General features: G+C 35.3%; 1 protein-coding gene across 3 annotated transcripts in view; it reads left to right on the forward strand.

Annotated features, from left to right (window-relative positions):
• The first annotated feature begins 4,367 nt into the window (after window positions 1–4,367).
• The window catches only part of LOC145124525 (Protein kinase superfamily protein), a 33,550-nt gene continuing 16,010 nt past the window's right edge, over window positions 4,368–21,907 (forward strand). For 2 of the 3 annotated variants that reach the window (XM_079059911.1, XM_079059910.1), the window contains exons 1-8: window positions 4,368–4,557; window positions 5,536–5,689; window positions 5,810–5,975; window positions 6,396–6,484; window positions 16,279–16,397; window positions 16,632–16,772; window positions 16,885–16,961; window positions 17,156–17,330. In XM_079059911.1, coding sequence (XP_078916037.1) covers window positions 4,461–4,557; window positions 5,536–5,689; window positions 5,810–5,975; window positions 6,396–6,484; window positions 16,279–16,397; window positions 16,632–16,772; window positions 16,885–16,961; window positions 17,156–17,302 — 990 coding nt within the window. In that variant the 5' untranslated portion in view covers window positions 4,368–4,460 and the 3' untranslated portion in view covers window positions 17,303–17,330. Of the gene's footprint in view, window positions 4,558–5,535; window positions 5,690–5,809; window positions 5,976–6,395; window positions 6,485–16,278; window positions 16,398–16,631; window positions 16,773–16,884; window positions 16,962–17,155; window positions 17,331–18,398; window positions 18,560–21,907 lie in introns of all 3 variants that reach the window. The other variant, XR_013715652.1, reaches the window with a different exon arrangement.

The following is a 21,907-nucleotide window of genomic DNA, read 5'->3' on the forward strand; positions in this document are numbered from 1 at the left end:
TTTTTCAATATTTTCTCAATTTTCTTATAAACTCAAACTTATTAAATGTTTAGAATTTGATATTTAATTTTTCTTTTTTATAAATCCATGTAATACATGAGTCTCACACCTAGTAAATTGAATATATAAGTCCAGGGTCTAAATTGCTATTTTCAGAAAATTACTTTTGTAAAAGGGAATTGGGTTTGGGGTTAAATACGTCAGCATGTCTAACTCGACGGACCAATTATGCCATTTAATAATCGGATCTAATGTCTCATTCTCAGCGACGCAACGTACAGGCTTGTCTTCTTCCCCATTTTGGACCTGCGATTTGAGATACCACCGAAAGAGAACTGATCGTAGCCCTAAATACTTATCCCCTTTGTCCGTTAAAAGCATCCCCTGATCTCTCTGAGAGCCCCAAAACCGAGTAAAAACGAAGTGAAAGTGAGGGTGCCGGAGTTAGGGTTTTCGAAAAAATATAGCTTCCAAGCTCGTTTCTTCGACTTTCCAGCCAGCCCAAGGTACGTTTGAGCTTCCCTTCGACCCTAGTAACACCCTTTTATCGTTCCCGAAGATGTGGAGGCCGGAGCAGCCTCCGACGACCCTCAAACCGCCGGAAAAACGCAATAACGAGATTTTTCATTCTAATCCGTTTTCAGTTGAGTTGGACGAGTTCTAGACCTTGTTGGTTCTTGTTAAAGTTGTCTTTTAGTCCCCTTAATACTTAAAAACAAGTATGTACAGCTAGAACCAATAAAATCACTTTAAAAAGTCTTGAAAACTTCTCATACATACATATAACGGGATTTTTGTAATGGATTAGTTGATTAGGTCTTGATACCTAGGACCAAGAAGCAACATTTTTACTTGATTTTGTCCTAAAACCCCACAAACCGAAGAGCTACATTTTGTGAAGGCTTTTGGTCCGTGAAATCAGATTTTCAAATAAGGTTTTACTGGTAAAACATAGCCTACATCATGTCTTACAAGTTTGGTTGGGTGTGAGTGTTTAAAACAATAAATAAGCTTTAGTTTAGTGTTATGTATGTGCTTGTCTTTATTTGGTGTGTGTAAACCTAAGAATATGTTTGAATCACACATACCCTCATATATGTATAAAAAGATGAATGGTAAAGAGATGTTAAAATGGAGCAAAGGATAATAAAGATGTTAAGTAATATAATATCAACCTAATTGTGTATTAGTAATATGTAAAAATGTTCAAATACTAAGAAACCCATGTGAATGATTACTAGGAAGCTAAAGGTTGGTAAGTTAATATATTATGTTGAAAAACGTGTAAAAAAATACTTAACACTTCACGAAGTAAACACATTGTTAAATAACTAAGTTAAAATGATGAACATATATATTATTAAAAGTGAGTAAAATGGCCATATAAACCTTAATATGTAAACAATAGTGTTTAATGATAAAAGTTAAAGAAAAAGTAATGCATATGAATAATATGATGAGATAAGAGTGGAACGTATACTTACTAAAATCAAACAAAAAATATAAGTATCTGAGATTAAGAGTATATAAAGTAATGAATTAATGCTTATATAATCATTTACGAAAAGGTGTGCGTACGACATTATAGTACATGAATGTTTCTGAAAGTAAAAGTATAAATAAAATACAATATACATATTATCAAGTAACGATTCAAGATACGATCTAAATAGAGTTATTGATATGTGATGTATGTGTTCAGAGATGTAGAAGTTCATCTAGCTCATGTCAGCAGTGTTATTCAAATGACTTGTTATCAGTGGTCATGTTAGCTGATTCCTTTGTGGATTCTTGTGTGAGAGAGTTGGATGCTAGATTTATATGAGTTTTCTCACTATGCTATGTGTGACATTATATGTCCTTTGTGTGGTAGGATGTCTGTGTGTACTGTTATTGTATGGATTTCTGATTAGACTAAATTAGTCTTTTGTTATGATAATTGGATGCTCTTATGGGTGGTTGGCCAAGAGCTTTTAGGCCTAATGGGAGGATGGCTGGGAGTTTGCATGTCAGTTGGGGGTTGGCTATGTATCCTTCTTGCCTATTGAGGTGTTGAGTGTGAGCCCATGGTTGTATACATTGTATGTGTGATGAAATATATATGTTATATTGAGAACTCACTAAACTTTGTGTTTACTCTTTAAAGTTAAATATTTTTTAGGTTGTTCTGGTGAGAAAGGGAAGGGTGCCATGTAACTATACTCACATCTATGTTTTGTTTTGAGATTTCCCATGCACTCTTATTTTGTTTTTTATGATGTTTGAAACAAATGGATATTGATGTTCTTTTTATGAAAATGATTTTTTGGTTGATTTTATTTAAAAAAAAACTTGGTTAAAAATTTAGGACGTTACAACATGATTGTGACACTTTGGTGATATGCCTATTCGTGACAATAACTTTTTTACACTTTTTTCTCGGGTTTAAATTAAAGGGAAAAAAGGAACTAAGAGAATGGAGAGAAACTTTTCTTTATAATCATCTCATTTTGAAGAGATAGATTTTGAAAGAAAAAGTTTTACTTTCCTTCTTAAATTAAATTAAAAAAAAAGAAAATCGTTGTTTTTTATTTTCTTTCCCTTAAAAAAAAACTAAAAAAATATTTCTACACATCTTAAAAAAAACTAAAAACACATTTTCTTCCTCCTTAAAGAAATTAAAAAAAAAAAAACTCATTTGATTTATTTTGTCTTTGATATCTTTTCCTTAAAAAAAAACTCAAAAACAATATCTTCTATATCTTTCCGTTCCTTAAAAAAAAAAAAAGACATCTTTCATTTCCTTCCCCTAAAAAAACCTCTCTCGTTTCCTTCTCCTAAAAAAAAATATTAATAAAAAAAAGGGAAAATGACTTATATGGGTAACTATGTTTCAAAATCGTTCAAAAAATATCATTCAAGTTTGGTGTGTCCAAAAAACACCATCCAAGTAAAGCATTTGTACAAAAAACACCAACGAAATACATTATTTGTTCAAATTTGACCTTTGGTAACCGGCAATTACCGATAAAAAATAAGTAAAGGAAAAAAAACAATAGGAAAATGACTCAAAGAGGTAACTATGTTTCAAAATCGTTCAAAAAACATCATCCAAGTTTGGTATGTTCAAAAAACACCATCCAAGTAAACTTTTTGTACAAAAAACACCAACAAACTATATGTTTTGTTCAAATATTACCCACCGGTAACTGGTTCTTACAGGTTAAATGATAACTTGACTTAACTATTATGACATGGCATAATAATGATTGACAAAACAATAAATGATATTTCCTCCTTTAAAAACCGATTTAGGGTTTCTTCATGAACGAATGACTTGTTCTTCTCCTATGATTGCTCGTCTTCTTCTAAAGTGATGATCTCGAACTCAAGTCCAAAACCCTAACTCTTAACTTAAGGCAAAAAGGGCTCCTTTACCCCTGCCTCAATGGGCCTCCCTCCCCCTAAGGCCCAAATCCATAAAAAGCCCAAAAGGGCATCTAAGCCCAACTACAAGGCATCTAAGGCCTAATATGGCCCAAGAACCCCCAACATAGCCTTAAGCCCAAAAAATGACCTGCTACAATCAGGTGGGCCCGAGGCCTAACTTAAACAAGTCTGTGCATAGTCCCATCATTTGTTGAAGCCTCTGCGATCCGGATGTCGAGCCAGTACGCCCGACATACTCCTAGCGTACGCCCAACATACTCGGCTAGGGTCAAGGAGCCCTTTTTGCCTTAAGTTAAGAATTAGGGGTCATGTTGGGGTTCTTGGGCCATATTAGGCCTTAGATGCCTTGTAGTTGGGCTTGGATGCCTTTTTGGGCTTTTTATGGATTTGGGCCTTAGGGGGAGGGAGGCCCATTGAGGCAGGGGTAAAGGAGCCCTTTTTGCCTTAAGTTAAGAGTTAGGGTTTTGGACTTGAGTTCGAGATCATCACTTTAGAAGAAGACGAACAATCATAGGAGAAGAACAAGTCATTCGTTCATGAAGAAACCCTAAATCGGTTTTTAAAGGAGGAAATATCATTTATTGTTTTGTCAATCATTATTATGCCATGTCATAATAGTTAAGTCAAGTTATCATTTAATCTGTAAGAACCAGTTACCGGTGGGTAATATTTGAACAAAACATATAGTTTGTTGGTGTTTTTTGTACAAAAAGTTTACTTGGATGATGTTTTTTGAACATACCAAACTTGGATGATGTTTTTTGAACGATTTTGAAACATAGTTACCTCTTTGAGTCATTTTCCTAAAAAAAACTCAATAACATCATCTTCCTTTCCTTAAAAAAAACTCAAAAAAGGTGGTAAATATTGAATTGAGGGGTCTATCTAGATACTTAAAAGTTAAAACCTAAAAGAAAAGATCCAAAAAAAAAACAAAGAAGAAACCTCCACCAGTTATTGCTGATGAACAGGATTAAAAATCACCCGTAAGAGAAAGAGAGGGCAAAGTGTGTGTTCAAGAAGCTGCAAGAATGGTGGCACACTTGGGTGTCATCTCCTTCTCCTCTTCTTGTCATCTCCTTCATTCTTCTCCCCAGTTATCTCTCTGTCTGCATAAACCCATAGTCAGTAAGTATCATTTCAATAAAAATATCAAGATTCTCCCTCTTAATTTTTTAACTTTTTATTTATAGTAGCAAAAGGTTCAATCTTTAAGCCTTCTGAAACTAGACCCATTTTCAATTTCATGAGTGTTTGGACCAAATTGTGTGAAAAAAATAGGATATTGACAGTACCCACCATTAATCTTTAACCCGATGAAAATTTTAATCAAGATTCCGGCTATTCTTCTGGGGTTTTAGCTTATAGCAGCACGAAGTTTTAGTTTTTGAGCCTTTTCGGATCAACCCGATTAAATGCCATGTCTTTTTCAACCAAATCACTGTCAAATTAGGAACGACTTTTATGTTTTAAGGAGATTAACAATTGCCCTCTTAAATCGTGAAGTTTTATTCGATTTTGCATCAAGTTGTTTAGCTTTTGCAATCCTAATAAATTAAGTGAATTTTGAATGTATGTTTGTTTATTGTTCTCTGTTTAGTGATCTTTCTAATTTTAAAATCTCTCTGGTTTTAACTTCGACCAATTTATTGAAATTCTTGTGGGCTTGAGAATTATAAGCATCAACACTTTCACTCATTCATATTACACAAAGATTCAATCTTTGAGCTTTCTAAGATCAGCCCACCATATTTTTTCATGGGTTCTAACTCGTTTCATATGTGAAATACTGAAATATAGTGAATTTTCCACCACATCCCATGTTCTTTTCATCTTGACTACACAATATGATTTAGTCTTCTCTCTAATTCCTCTCCGTTTGGTGTTTTTTTTTTGTTTACCCCCATATGGGGTTCCTCTTCCATTTGAGCTTTACATTTCCATCCAAAACCACTATTTTTTCTGGCATTTTCATAATAATTACGTTTGGCTTGCCAAAAAAAGTCTACTACAATGGATAAAGAAATCGATCACTCTATAATTGGTCTTGAGTTTTATCACCAAATCTTGTAGAAAATTAACATTAAAGTTTTTGCTATTATATAGTGGCAACAGTAAGTACAGATCCAGTAAGAGAATGGATTCTAACAGAAGGAAAAGCAAGTCAAATAACAGGGATTAGTCCTGTTGGTGGTGGTTGCATCAATCTTGCCAGCCGATACACTACTGATGCTGGTTCTTTCTTTGTTAAGACAAACAGGTTACTTAGATATTGATCCGTTCTTATTTTGTTGGCTGTCATTGATAGCTCTACTTTCTCTAAGGGCGATTTTGTCATTTTACTTACAAGTTACAACGATGTTTATACACTTGGTTTTAGGAGTATTGGACCGGAGATGTTTGAAGGAGAGGCTTTGGGGTTAAGTGCAATGTATGAAACAAATTCGATTCGTGTTCCTCAACCATATAAAGTTGGTGCATTGCCAACTGGAGGTTCATATATCATCATGGAGTTCATAGAGTTTGGTTCATCGAGAGGTGATCAGGTAAACACTAAGGGAATGTCTGGTTTGCATAATGTTATTGAAAGGAACAAAAGCTGCCAAAGGAATTGGAATCTGATGCACGCGTTTGGTTGGCAGGAAATGAAACAGAATTTAATGATAAAAGTTGAATAGTTTTCAATTCTCTTATACTTCAAATTTTACTTTTGATTTATTTCGATGTACATATAATGAGGGTATTTTGTTCTTTTAACAAAAAAGGAGGTCTGGAATTTGAAGGAATCTAACGGAATTGAATTCCATCCATTTGGCTACCAAATACACCATGGGATGGAATCTCAAATTCCAATTCTGTCAAATCACATTGAAATCCAGGAACCAAACACGCCCTAAAACTCGCTTTCTTTTCAATAGTGGTTTTCAAATTTTTTTAGGTTTTATTTTAATTTGCTTTTAATTTAGGCTGTACTAGGGAGGAAACTTGCGGAGATGCATAAAGCAGCAAAATCCGATAAAGGATTTGGATTTCATGTCAACAATACCATTGGCAGGCATGTTTACCTCTCTTTTTCTTACACACTTGCTTGTATGGTAATGGTACATATTGAGGTTTTCTATCATACATTGGACTTTTGTACACGAAAATTATTAACTTCCTGTCGAACAACCATACCTCACGTTCACTTCTCTTCTGTTTACATGCACTTGCACTTGCACACATATTGTAGTAGGACGGAGATGAACATAAGTTCATTAAATTTGCTAAACTTATAATATATTATTAAAAACTATATTTGTTTTTTCAATTAAATGCAAGATATAGCAACATACTTTCATTTATTAGTTTATGATAACATTTTTAGTTTCATTTCTCCTGATTACAACATCGTCTTCTCAAATCCTACCTAACAAAGCAATTTTCACTGTCATAAAATAAATGAAAGTAAAGTTGCGAAAATGGACTCATATATTCCCGACAACTTTGTGAGTTAAATATAATAGAGAATTTGATACAAGAATATAAGTGGAGAACTTCCAACCGGAAAAACTCATGGGCATGGGAGAGAAAGATACACCTCGACACTTGTAAAAACTTGCTGAAAAATTTATAGTACAACTTCTTTGTTTGACAAGCCTAAAAGTTGATAAGCCAATGTCATTAATTTTCACTTGACAGTTGACATCTTGCATTTATGCAAAATCAATATCCACGTGTAATCCATGAATCCGCTAACAAAGCAAACATATAATTTTTCTTGGTAACACAAGCGTACCATAAGGATGTCATTGTTGTGTTCCAGCCTCCAAAGCTACAGTAGCCATCATTGTTGACAAAATGAAACCTACGGGACAAGTTTTTCTTCCCACCCTATGATGAACACAATTAATGAAGGCAACTACAATGGTGGCTGCCAAGACTATAAATAGAGACTTCATTCTTCAGTTGGATGCATCCCAAATACAGAGAAACAAATAGTATAACACTTAGAGTGAGAGTGTTAGTGAGAGGGTTGGTTTTTTGTAATAGTTGAGTGTGAGAGTTGCTCCTCCTATTGTAACTCTATTTTAGTGTTTAATAGAAGAATTTTCCAACCCCAACAACTGGTATCAGAGCTTGGTTTGGTGTCCAGGGATTTTTTTCACGAATTTCTCTGTTTTTTCGTCAAAATGTTTTTGTCTCAAAATCGATTTCTGGGTACACCATTAGAAAGGTCTCGTTTCAAGGATTTCGAAAATATATTTTTCGTGATTTTTTGACCATGGGAAGACCTCCAAAACGCCGGTCAAAGATTGGTCAAAGTTGCCGGAAATATCGCCGAAAAACCAGTCGTCGGAGAGGTTTCGCCGGAGAAGACGAGTGACGTCATCATTGACGTCAACGTTTGACCATAGTTTAGAAAAGTTGCATTTTAGCCCCTGAAGTTCCAGAAAATTGCAGAAAGGTCCCTCTGTTTCTCAAAAACAGCAGTTCGGTCCCTGTTGTTCGGAAAATAACTGTTTTGGTCTCTGAAGTTCTGAAAAGTTTCAGAAAGTTCCCTGGTTCGCAGAAACGTTTCAGATTGGCCCCCGTAAGTTCCGAAAATTACAGTTTAGCCTCTATAATTCTGAAAAGTTACAAATTAGCACATAGCTTTTCAAGAAAGTATATTTTGAGCCTGAAAAATTCTACCCCACCATTTTTGACGCTTCCGAATCCAACCGAGAGCTCTGTTTTATCTAATTTTTCCTCGAAATATTTGTAAAATAAATTTGCAATTATTTTCAATGGAATCTACAAGACGATTACGATGGTTCGACTTACGCCCACAAATTACAACATGTGGAAGCCAATGATGGAAGATTTGCTTAATCTGAAAGATTTAGCAGAGCCTATAGAAAAGCAATGCGTCAAACCCGACACGAAGACAGACGAAGTTTGGACGAGAATAAACAGGAAAACGGTGGCACAAATTCGACAGTGGATCGACCACAGTGTTTTTCATCATGTATCTCAAGAGACAGACGCGTACAAACTTTGGGAGAAGCTCGAGAATATGTATCAGGCAAAGACGGCACGCAACAAGACCTTGCTGATGAGGCGCCTTGTAAACCACAAGTTACGAAGTGGTATGTCCATAACCGAGCATACGAGTCAGTTCCAGGATCTCGTAAACCAGCTCGGTGCTGCTGATTGGGTTCTCAAAGACGAGGAACAAGCCATATTGCTCTTGAGTTCTCTACCAGATAATTGAGAGACGCTTGTTGTGAATCTCAACAATTCTGCCCCCGGTGGTAAAGTGACAATGGAGATGGTCACAGACGCCCTAATGAACGAGGAAGCAAGAAGGAAAGAAGCTGGTACAGACCAGTCTTTTGCCCTTGTGTCAGAAAACAAAGAAAGAGGCGGGGGCAGAACTGGAGGCCGAGGTCGAGGTAGAGGTAGACATGGTCAAAGTAGAGGAAGATCCCAAGATCGTGGGGAATCACGAGATCGAGGGAAATCGCGAGAGCGAGGTAAATCTTCAAATACATGGTTCGAAGGCTATTGCAATCATTGTAATTATTATGTCCACAAAAGGAGTGATTGCCGAAGGTTCTAACGAGAGCAGCCCGAGACAAGCCAGAATCCAAGCAGAGAGAATGGTGAAACCATGGTCACCATAACACAAGACGTTGCCCTTGTTACATACGAGGAGGAAGCATGCCTACATGTTGGAACTCATGATGATGAGTGGGTGATTGATAGCGCTGCATCATATCATTCGACTCCAAACCGGGATTTATTCACTACTTATAAACCCGGAGACCATGGTACCGTAAAGATAGGAAACACCAGTTTCTCAAGCATTGCTGGTATTGGTGATGTGCATTTAAAGACCAATGTTGGATGTACATTGGTGTTGAAAGATGTTCGGCATGTCCCAGAGCTGAGAATGAATCTTATCTCAGTTGGAGCTCTTGACGTCCAAGGATATGATAATCAATTCAAAAATGGCACCTGGAAGTTGTTGAAAGGTGTTATGGTTGTTGCAAGGGGACGACTTGATGGTACTCTTTATAAAATCCATGCAAAGCTGCTTCAACCAAGTCTCAATGTTGTTAAAGAAGAGACATCACCAAACTTGTGGCATAGAAGACTAGGCCACATGAGCGAAAAGGGATTGACGACTCTTGCAAAGAAGGAGTCCATTTCAATGGCAAAAGACGTTGCCCTGGATCCCTATGAATACTGTCTATTTGGGAAACAACATAGAGTTTCCTTTAGCTCCACAAGAAAGAACCGCTTTGAGTTGCTGAGCCTTGTCCACTCCGACGTATGTGGACCCATTGAAGTAGAATCTCTTGATGGAAGCCGGTATTTTGTGACATTCATTGACGATGCGTCACGAAAGGTATGGGCATACTGTCTGAGGACGAAGGACCAAGTATCGGACCGCTTCAAAGCTTTTCATGCAATGGTGGAAAGACAAACAGGCAAGTAGTTGAAATGTCTCGGATCAGATAATGGAGGCGAGTACTATTCCCGTGAGTTCTCTACATACTGCACGGAACATGGTATCAGACATGAAAAGACTGTCCCACGAACCCCACAACACAATGGTGTAGCAGAACGGATGAATCACACCATTGTTGAGAAAGTTCGATGCATGCTCAACATGACTAAACTCCCAAAGCCATTCTGGGGTGAAGCTATATTGACATCTTGCTATCTAATAAATAGGTCACCTTCCGCTCTATTGAATTTTGAAGTTCCGGAGAAGATATGGACGGGTAAAGACATATCATATTCTCACTTGAGAGTATTTGGGTGCAAGGCGTTTGCACATGTATCAAGTGAATTGCGGAAGAAGTTGGACCTCAAATCCACTCCATGCATCTTTATTGGATATGGAGATGAAGAGTTTGGGTACAGGCTATGAGACCCAGAACTAAAGAAGGTTATTCGAAGTAGAGATGTGGTTTTCTATGAAAACCAGTATTATGATTTCAAGGCATCGGTTAACAAGCAACAAAGCTCCAAAGTTTCAGATATAATATCTAAAAATAAAGAAGATGTTTCCGCTGAAGAAGTCGATGATGCAGATCAAGAAGGTGTTGAGCAGGGGGAGCTTCCACCCCTGGATAATTCAGATCCAATGCCAGAAGTTGCAAATGAAGGAACTCAATTTCGACGATCCGAACGAGTCCGTGCTCCATCAAGAAGATATGCGACTTCAAACTACATCCTTCTTACTGGTGAGGGGGAGCCAGAGAGCTTTCAAGAAGCTCAATCTCATATTGACAAAGCAAATTGGCAGAAGGCCATGGAAGAAGAAATGAATTCTTTGCAGAAGAATCAAACATATGAGTTGGTAAAACTTCCCAAAGGAAAGAAAGCATTGAAAAACAAGTGGGTTTTCAAATTGAAGAAAGACGACAAGGGAAATACTATGAAGTATAAGGCGAGACTCGTTGTCAAAGGTTTCCAACAAAAAGAAGGAATCGACTTTGATGAAATTTTTTCGCCGGTTGTGAAGATGATGTCTATTAGAGTTGTACTCGGATTAGTTGTCAGTCTAGATCTTGAACTTGAGCAGATGGATGTGAAAACAACCTTTCTCCATGGTGATTTGGATGAAGAAATATACATGGAGCAACCTGATGGCTTTAAAGTCCCAAAGAAAGAGCACCTCGTCTGTAAATTAAAGAAGAGCCTTTATGGTCTTAAGCAAACCCCAAGGCAGTGGTACAAGAAGTTTGATTCATTTATGATGAATCATGAGTATAAGAGAACTGTTGCAGACCATTGTGTCTATCTGAAGAAGTTTCCAGAAGGGAAATTTGTCATCCTTTTGCTCTACGTGGATGATATGTTAAAAGTGAGCCAAGATGCAACGATGATCAACAACTTGAAGAAAGATTTGTCTAAGTTCTTTGATATGAAAGACTTAGGCCAAGCACAACAGATATTGGGCATGAAAATTATCCGTGATAGAAAATCAAGAAAATTGTTCTTATCACAGGAAGAGTATGTTGAACGTGTGATCAAAAGGTTCAACATGGAAAATGCCAAGCCCGTTGGTATGCCCTTGGCTAACCACTTCAAGTTGAGTAAGAAAAATTGTCCATCTTTTGAGAAAGAAAAAGAAAAGATGAAGGCAGTCCCCTATTCCTCAGCCGTAGGAAGTCTTATGTATGCAATGGTGTGTACAAGACCAGATATTGCTCATGCTGTCGGTGTTGTGAGTAGATATCTAGCTAATCCGGGAAAACAACATTGGGAAGCAGTCAAATGGATACTTCGATACCTAAAGGGTAGTTCGAAACTATGTTTATGCTACGGGGGAGCAAAGCCAATCGTGGAAGGTTATACAGATGCCGATATGGCAGGAGATCTTGATAGTAGGAAATCTACATCAAGTTACATTTTTTACTTTGGCAGGGGGAGCTATCTCGTGGCAATCCAAGTTACAGAAGTGTGTCGCACTGTCAACAACAGAAGCCGAGTATATTGCTGCCGTTGAAGCTGGGAAGGAGCTTATATGGATGAAACGGTTTCTTCAAGAATTAGGCTTTCCACAAAAAGAGTACATCATTCATTGCGATAGTCAGAGTGCTATGGACCTGAGTAAGAACTCGATGTACCATTCCCGCACAAAACATATTGATATACGTTATCACTGGCTTAGAGAAGCAATTGAGGGACGAGAATTGAAGTTGTTAAAGATCAACACCAACAACAATCCTGCAGACATGTTGACAAAGGTGGTGACACAAGAGAAACACAGACTATGTGATGACATAGTTGGGATGAGGATTGTTGGACGGAGACCGGAGGGGGAGATTTGTTGTGTTCCAGCCTCCAAAGCTACAGTAGCCATCATTGTTGACAAAATGAAACCTACGGGACAAGTTTTTCTTCCCACCCTATGATGAACACAATTAATGAAGGCAACTACAATGGTAGCTGCCAAGACTATAAATAGAGACTTCATTCTTCAGTTGGATGCATCCCAAATACAGAGAAACAAATAGTATAACACTTAGAGTGAGAGTGTTAGTGAGAGGGTTGATTTTTTGTAATAGTTGAGTGTGAGAGTTGCTCCTCCTATTGTAACTCTATTTTAGTGTTTAATAGAAGAGTTTTCCAACCCCAACAATCATACCTTAAGAAAATCACCATAGTCAATTCGAACAGAGACATTGTTAGCCGAGTTGGAGCTTTTTTTCGAATCCGTTCCACCTCAACAATTTTTATTGACATGCCCTTATTGTCCACATCTCCGACATGGCGACATGTTGTATTTTTCTCAAAGTTTTCTTCTTTCCTATCATGTACATGCAAACCAAACCTTCTGTTGAAGTACACAACCGTTACATTCCCATATATATATATATATATATATATATATATATATATATATATATATATATATGTTAACGACCCCCCCCCCCATGGGGGTTTCGGGGCGGGATTGTCCACCCCCACCCCTAAAATTAAAACGGGATTAACCAACTCGGTTAAATGGTCAAATTTGACTTAAAAAGAAAAAAAATCAAGAATTTCAAGATCAATATTTATATTTTATACTTTATCTAACATATTAACCCTAAAATTAAAGTAAGATATCGGATAAACGAATTGTATATTTTTTCTTCTCTTTCATTATCATCTTCAAGATTTTCATGATTAAAATCTTTACGTTTTTGAAGTAGTTTAACATTCAAACATGTATCTATTTATTGATATTTCACATACTTTGTTATGATTTTTAATAAACTTATGATTTTTTATATATATAATTTCCCCACAATTTTTTTATTTATAAAATACCATATCCGAGTACTTCGTGCCTAGGCCGAGTACTCGCTATTCCCCAGTCGACCGAACGAGTACCGAGTAGCGAGTTCCGCAACGTTAGACTACATATTTCCCAAACATCAGGATATACTTCATGTGCTCATAGAAGATGACAAGGATATTATGAGTCGCTTTATTTTACCTTCGTCTCCGAACTCAACTCTAATAGGCTTCGATTTTGAAACTATATTATCAAGAACATTTGCATAATCATACATAAAGTATAAATTACTCTGAGGTATAAAATTATTAAATTGAAAAATGACGTATTTGGATAATTTTTAGAAAAACTCTAATATATCATTATTTTACATGAGATATTTATTGTCGAATCGGATTCAAACACTAAACCCTAATATCCTTCACCCTAGTATAAATTCTTTTTCATAAATAGTAATGTCATGCAAATTTCGGTATACTCTCTAATTTTTCTGATTCAAATGATGATGTCAGTAAAGGTTTACAACACCATCCTCATGCTTTTAATACTCTTATTAGCCACAAAAAGAGAGGAAAATGCTAAAAACGGAGAGGAAAATGTCGTAAACCAGTGTACCAACAGTACACCATGGAGAAACCTCCATCGATAACCAGAACCATATGTTGATTTTTACGATCGTATGATCGCCTATTGCTACTGCGGGTTTATGCTGGTTTACCTTGCATTTCTGGGATCTTATGCTTGCTTGATAGCGACTCCACATTTCCTTGTGATATACCGGCTACTTGCGGTACTCATCATTCTCAAGGTATTTACCTTTATCACGTTCATGGCTGCTTATAGGTCAGCTCTAGATGATTACATATCTCGGATCGTGAATGTTATTCATCTACTATTTGGTTGCTCACAGGTTAGCTCTATATAATAATGTTCATGGCTAATAGTTTATGGTTGGTCTAATGTTAGACCATTCATGAAAGAGGTAGATTTAGTCTTCTGCACAATTTTGGCCGCCACTCAAGTGATGTCTTACATAGCCGGTATAACTATTAATATTGGTCACGAGTATATGAAAACCTTCGGAGTTCTCGTTGCTTGATTACGCTTCTTGTTTCCTTCTATGGACTTGGAACTTCAGTGTTTATTCATTATTCATTGATGAAAAATCATAGAAAATGTATGTTGTCCGGTTATAGGAAGTTGTTTTTGATCGTTATGACTTATCTATTTTTCATTAGTTTGATAAGGAAGTTAGGAAATGAGTCGGATACTAATTATGTTAAGAGACATTATGGATCAAAATACTCATTGAAAGTATAGGCATGAGGTTTTATTTCTTGCTTCTTAATAGTTTCAACAAATTCTCTGTTGAAGCTATTAAGAGGCATGGAGTAAAATCTCATGCTCATACTTTCAAGGAGTATTTTGATCTTCAATGTCTCTCAACATAATTAGTCGCCGACTAATTTCCTAACTTTGTTATCAAACCAATGAAACTTCGATAAGTTATAACAAAAACATCCTATAACCGAACAATGTACATTTGGTATGATTTTTCATCGGTGAATAAACACCGTAGTTCCAGGTCCATAGAAGGAAAAAAGAAGCGTAATCAAGGAATAAGAACTCTTTGAAGGTTTCCATATACTCAAGACCAATACTAATAATTATACTAGCTATGTACGACAACATTTAAATAACGACTGAAATTGTGTAAAAAACTAGATCTACGTCTCTCATGAATGGTCTAACATGACTCCAACCGAAACTTTTAGTTGCATAACAAATAGATGAACAACATTGATAATTTGTTATATGTAATCATATAGAGCTAACCTGTGAGCAACCATGAACGTGACTACGGTAAATACCTTGAGAATGATGAGTCCTCGGTTTATCACAAGGAAATATAAATCCGCCATCAAGCAAGCATAAGATCCCAGAAATGCAAAGTAACTACGATAAACCCGCAGTAGCGATAGACAAGCATACGATCACAAAAACCTGGTTCAATCGATAGGTTTCTCCGAGGCGCACAGTTGGTACACCTGTTTTCGGCATTTTCCTCTCTGTTTTGCCATTTTCCTCTCCTTTCGTGCATAATAAGAGTATGAAAAGAATGAGGATGATGCTTAAATCCTTTACCAACATTGTCATTTAAATTAGAAAAGGTAAAGAGGGTATATCGAATGTAGCAAAATTTGCGTGACGTTACTGTTCATGAAAGAATTTTTTAAATAGGGTGAAAAATATTAGGGTTTAATGTCTGAATCTGATTGGACAATAAATATCTCATGTAAATAATGATATATTACAGCTTTTCTAAAAATTATTCCAAATACACCATTTATCGATTTTTTAGTTTTGATTAATTTAAACATTCGAAAAAACAATCATATAAATTGTCTAACATAATATATAAAATTAAATATATAGAATCAAACAATAACGAATAAAATATAAACCTAAGCAAATCTAGTTTTTTCCGAATATATTTTTCATGATTTAAATATTAGAATCAATATCATAATCCAATTAAAGTTAAATAGTTAATCATAAACATTTCCTTAGTGATATTTGTGTTCCAAACTTCTATTTGTTTTTTTTTTTAGTTTATTCATTTTAGACATATAAGTGAATATAACCATTATCAGTTTTACACAACATTAAAGCTATTTTTTCCCCGAACATCTTAGAGTGCGTTTGGTTGTGGAAAATTTTCTAGTTTTCTATGAAAATTTTCAAATGAAAATGAAAATTTTGAAAACGCGTTTGGTTGATTCAGTTTTCAAAAAACTTCTAAGAAAATGAAAATTTTCTATTTTCCAAGTTGTATGTAAATTAGAAAATTGATTTCCAAAGTTTTCCAAATTTCTATGATGTCAAATGAAAAACTCCACCGGTTCCAACCAAACTCTTTTTCTAAATTTTTCATTGAAAACTGAAATGAAAACTCAACTCTATTTTCTGAAAACATTTTCTTGGAAAATGAAAACAATCTTCCACAACCAAACGCACCATTAATGTCGGTTTTAAGCAACTTGATTGTTGTAGTTTTAATAACCGCAAGTCTTGGCATGTAGCACACCGCAGATAAACACATGGACATCAGATTGGGTTGAGTTTTACTCTGAGCATCGCCTGGCCTTTCAACTTAAGTTAGCACAACAACAATTTGGCGATTCGGCTATATACGAAAAAGGTTTGTGATCTGAAATTAATTCCCGAGGTTCAAGAAAATAATTAATTTGCATATTGACTTTTTGAATTCAAACCAACTATTTCAAGCACCAACTCGAGGTGCGTTCTTGCAATTATCTTTCTGCAAAGAAAAGGATGTTAACTTCACAAAACTTATTAACAATTGCTTCGAACAATATATCTTGTTTTTGCAATGGTTCAAGCTTTTATGATCTTTCTTTTGATCTAAATACAGGACAAAGATTAGTGAAAAATCTTGGAGCTTTGTTTGAAGATGTAACGATCGAGCCTTGTTTATTACATGGAGATTTATGGAGTGGGAATATCAGTTCAGACAAGAATGGGGAGCCTGTTATACTCGATCCCGCTTGTTACTGTAAGTACTCATTTTGATTCCAAAGTTCCATTTTTAATCACACCCTCTTCCATTTCACATATGGACCTTCTTTCTCTTATTTTGTAAATTTATTTTCTTGAATGTTACATAGATGGACATAATGAAGCAGAGTTTGGAATGTCATGGTGTGCTGGATTTGGAGGATCTTTCTACAACGCCTATTTTGAGGTACATACCTACATTTATCTTTTCTGCTTAATGACTTAAACCGATCATATTCAAAATCCAATATCTATCTTTCCCGTATATGAAATTATAATACACTGACCACTTTAGCAGAGCCATTTACAACAAATTTGATTGGTTTGTTCTATGATGGACAAGTGTGGTATTTGACCATTGCCTCTTGTGTTGCCTTTTAGGTGATGCCAAAGCAAGCAGGATTTGAGAAAAGGAGAGATGCTTATTTGTTGTATCATTACTTGAACCATTACAATCTCTTTGGTTCCGGTTACCGATCATCGGCTATGTCCATCATTGATGATTACCTTCGGATCTTAAAAGCTTAATTAGGGGATGCCAATATGGACAACTGAGGTATTTGTCAATCTGTATCTCTTTATGATATGGTATGATACTAAATCAATTAGTATGAATCAAATTTTAGTGTATTTCCATGCTGGTAAAAAAAAAAAAATTAAAGAAAAAAAGATGTTTGGGTTAAAAAGATACTAAAAAAAGAATACATGAATACATGATAAGTAGATAGCCTTACTCTTCAAGTTCCCAAGAAAAACAACGCATTGTTCAACAACATGACATCAGCTGAACTCAAAAAACAAAGAAATCATGTTGGCGATGTATGAATATAGTTTGATTTAAAAAACCATACTGTATAATTTATAAACAATAAAACGTTGTTTAGGTCTGTTTAACATCCATATAACAAGACCGTGATGATTAAAAAGGTCATCTTTCCCAAAAAGAAAGTCCTTTTCTTGCACATTGAATGAAAATCATGTTTAAAACGATTTCACATGTGTAGTTTAACCCATAATGTAATACCGGTAAAAGGTAATTTAGAAGTAGTAGCACTACACTATTAACACTACACTACACTAGTAACACGTTCTCATATCCAGTTTCAACAACAGCCGGCCAAAACTTGTTTTAGACAAAATTGCAAGTTTGGTTCCTGTGGTTTGTCACAAATTGTAAGTTTGGTCTAAAATGTTTTGGAGTTGCACATGTGGTCCAAAAGGTTTCATTTGTTGTGAATTGGTCCAAAGGCTTAACAACCGTTTATGACCTCCGTTTAGGTGAGGGTAAATTTGTCAATTTACATATTCTTCTTAATATCTAATTAATTTAATAGCCCCTAATTAAATGATACCTACCGCCAAATGCTAATTAGATTTTTGTCGATTCCATCTCCTGTCACTTTCACCTTTCATTGCGCACATAAAAAGCCCCAATCTCAAAGTTACGGTTTTTTGTTCTAATTAGAGATTCACTTAGTGTATGAACATACCAATGTGAAATTTAAGTCGCTTAGACAAACCGTTCAACGCAAATGTGGCTTATGGTATGTTTTTTCGTATTTGCTTCGTACATTACATCGTTTCTCTGTGAAATAATGTTTATGAACTTGTTTTTTATTTGAAGATGGCAACCTAACATTGTTTACCATCGAGCTATACCATGGGGGTGAGTTCACCAAGTTTCCTGATGTTAGAGTACATTGAGGGAAGAGTTAACTATGTGGACATGGTGGATATAGACGAGTTTTCAATTCATGAGTTGGATGCCATGATGAGAGGGTTAAGGTACAGTGTTCCTCCAATAATTTACTATCACTTCCTTGTGCCCGGTGGAGACTTTCACTTTGGTCTTCAGCCTTTAGGCAATGATGATGATTTACACAATTTTTCCCGATATGTGAGCGATCATAAACTCATGAGGGTATATACCGAACACGACAAGGCAAAGTTACTTACCTACTTTATGAATCCTAAACCTGTTAGGAAGGTAACTATTGTACAAATGGATGAAATAGATGAAAATGATGATAATGAAAACCCCATAGACGAGGTACAACCATTAACAAGCCCACCTAGATCATCCCTTGTTTTAGAAGAACCATTGCCAACTCCAATATCCCCCGAGTATAATATGATAACGATTTCGAATAAGGACAAAAGGGATGTCATCTTGTAGTAAGAGATTGAGCCTGGATTATGATTATGATGTTGATGTTAGTATTATAGAAGATAGAGAGGAAGAGCTTATAGCAAATGACTTTATTGAGACAGCTAGTGAATTTGATATTGGTTTGTACCCCAAAAAATATTACAATCAAATACTAAAAATGATCAAGTTGAAGTGGAAACACATGCTCAAGTTGAAGTGGAAGAACATGATATTGCCGATGTTAGTGAACATGGACATGAGGCCGACATGGAAGATTACTTGGTTAATGACATGTATGATTACATGGAGATTGAAATGGAAGTTAACACTGAAGGTAACATAGAAAATGACATGAAAGATGGGAGCAAATATGATGGGGGAGATTAGAGTGAGGAAAGTGATTAGGTGGACGAGGACAATATCATTCCTGAAGTTGAAGTTGGTATGAGGGATTTCTATATGAGCATTGACACTGATGCAGAGTTTATAGAGAAAAGACTAACGGATAACATGGAGAATAATGGAGATCAAGACTATGAAGAGTTGGATGTAATTGACAATGAGGAATGGGATTCAGTGGGTGATGATTCTGATAGGGGTAAGAAGGGAAGAAAAGTTATAAAAGAACTATGTAAGGAAACAAGGTGTTCTTTAGGAGAAGTTCATAAAGCTACTTTTCATATAGGACACAAATACAAAAGTAAAAAAGAGTTGAAAGAAAAGATTCAACAACATGCATCGAAAACGAGGAAGAATCATTTTGTAAAAAGATGATAAACAAAGGTTGAGGGCCATATGCAAAGGAAAAGTAATATTTACTGATGTTAAAATGGATGGACCTACCACTAGAAAGAAAAATAAGGACAAAAGCAAAAGTAGGGACAAAGTTGAGTTGTCTTGTCCTTGGGTTATACAAGCTTTGACAAAAACATTGGAAGAAAGTTAGTATGTGAAACATTTATGCCTAAATACCAGAAAAGTAAGATCTGCCATAACAAAGTTCCTATCTAAAGAAATTATGATCTAGTGGAATCTAGCCCAACTGTGCCAACCAAAGTTGTACAAGAACAACTACAAAAAAGTATCAGGTTAGCTTTTTTAAAGACAAGATATTTAGGGCTATAGCAGATGCCAAAAAACATGTGCTTAGGGATTACACAAAGCAGTATGATGTGCTGAGAAATTACATACTAGAGTTGCAGTCCACAAATCCAGACACTATTGTGAAGTTAGAAATGGTTTCAGAACCAAATCTTGTAAATGAAACTTCAAGGTGTTTTCATAGAATCTATGTTTGCTTAGGTGTAATGAAAAAGGGTTTCAAAGCACGCCTTAGGGATTTTATTGGTTTAGACGAGGCATATAACGACCCAGATTTTCTAACATCTAATCTAAGGGATATGTTAGAGTTTTATCTAACAAGTGCGAAATTCTACTCAGATTAAAACATTTACATCGTAGGACAAATCATGGGTTTACAATAAAAATCTAACTATTTACATGAACAAGGAAATACATAAATAGCATCCTATTATCTAAGTCGTGTCTTTGTGCTTGTCTCCTATTCTGGTACCACAATTGCTGCTATTTGAACCTGCAAAACATAAATCTTTACAACATCAAACACAATGTGTTTGGTGAGTTATTCTTTTATATTTTCTTATCTTTATCTTCCTTCTCTTTCTCATACTCTGTCATCTAACTTTTTCTCTAATAGCAGACATTATTATTCTTTCTTCTTTCTCATTTTTCTGATACTCTATCATCTAACTCTTTCATTTAGTTCTACTACTACTTTTCTCTCTATTACTCTTTTATGTTGATCCCACTCAACATATCATCATCTGTATTAAGCCACATCAAATACAAAATCATATGTTCTATCCATGAGAAAAGTTTACATGTACTAGTATCCAAAAGTTATTAAGGTTGTGTTCGTTACATTGAACATGATTAGACTAAACGAGATGAGACAAGCTTTTGAGGGCTATTTTTCATGAAGAGTACAAGGAGGGCATTCATCTCTTTTACACATATGAGAAAACGAGAGTGAGGCCATGTTCCATTTTAATATTTCGTTCCATTGACATCAATCATAATATAACTTGTCATGTCATGTTTTTGCTCAACAAACGGGGCTAATAGTTATGTGGTGAAATGTCATTATTGTACTCTAAAACGCCGATAATTATGATGTTAATGATGCGAGAGTAATCATCATTGTTACATATTTACATAGCAAATCAATCTTTAAGCTTTCTAAGATCAGCCCACCATTTTTTTCATGCGTTTTAACGTGTTTTATATGTGAAATACTGGATTTGCCACCACCCCATGTTTTGATCATGACTATTGATTGTGCAATTTGGTTTAGTTTTCTTTTAATCCCTCAGAGTGTATGGTTGTTTTTAGCGAAATCTCCGATAAAGTCCCAATATTTTAGGTCAGTTTACGGTTTAATCCCAACATTTATTTTTTGAACAGAAAAATCCCGATTATCTAATTTTATACGATAATTTGTCATTTTCTATTGAAAAAAAAATTGTTTCGTTAATTTGGAAAAAATATAAAATAATGGGGACTTTTATATTCAAAAAATAAAAGTTAAGATTAAATCGTAAACTGACCTAAAATATTAAAATTTTATCGGAAATTTCCTTGTTTTTATCGATGGGGTTTCCTATTCCATGTGAGCTTTATATCACCCAAAACAACTTATTTTGTTGGCATTTTCTAAAGAGATATGGTTAGTTTGCAACAAAAAGTCAACTAGGATGGTTCAAGAAGTGGATCATGACACAACAGAAGTACGCAACACGAAAAGTATTTAGGGTTTCACAAAAGACATTTTAATAAATCTAAAGGATAGTTTCAAAGGTTTAAATTGAAGTTTTATATAGGTTGGAACAAAATTTGACATGTATTGCCAAAATTTCAAAAATTAAAATCGATGGAAATTTACAGATATTAATTTACCTAATCAA

The sequence above is a fragment of the Lactuca virosa genome, chromosome 7 (genome assembly GCF_052849685.1).
Source record: "Lactuca virosa cultivar CGN04683 chromosome 7, Lactuca_virosa_CGN04683_v6, whole genome shotgun sequence".
In the NCBI taxonomy this organism is placed as follows: domain Eukaryota; kingdom Viridiplantae; phylum Streptophyta; class Magnoliopsida; order Asterales; family Asteraceae; genus Lactuca; species Lactuca virosa.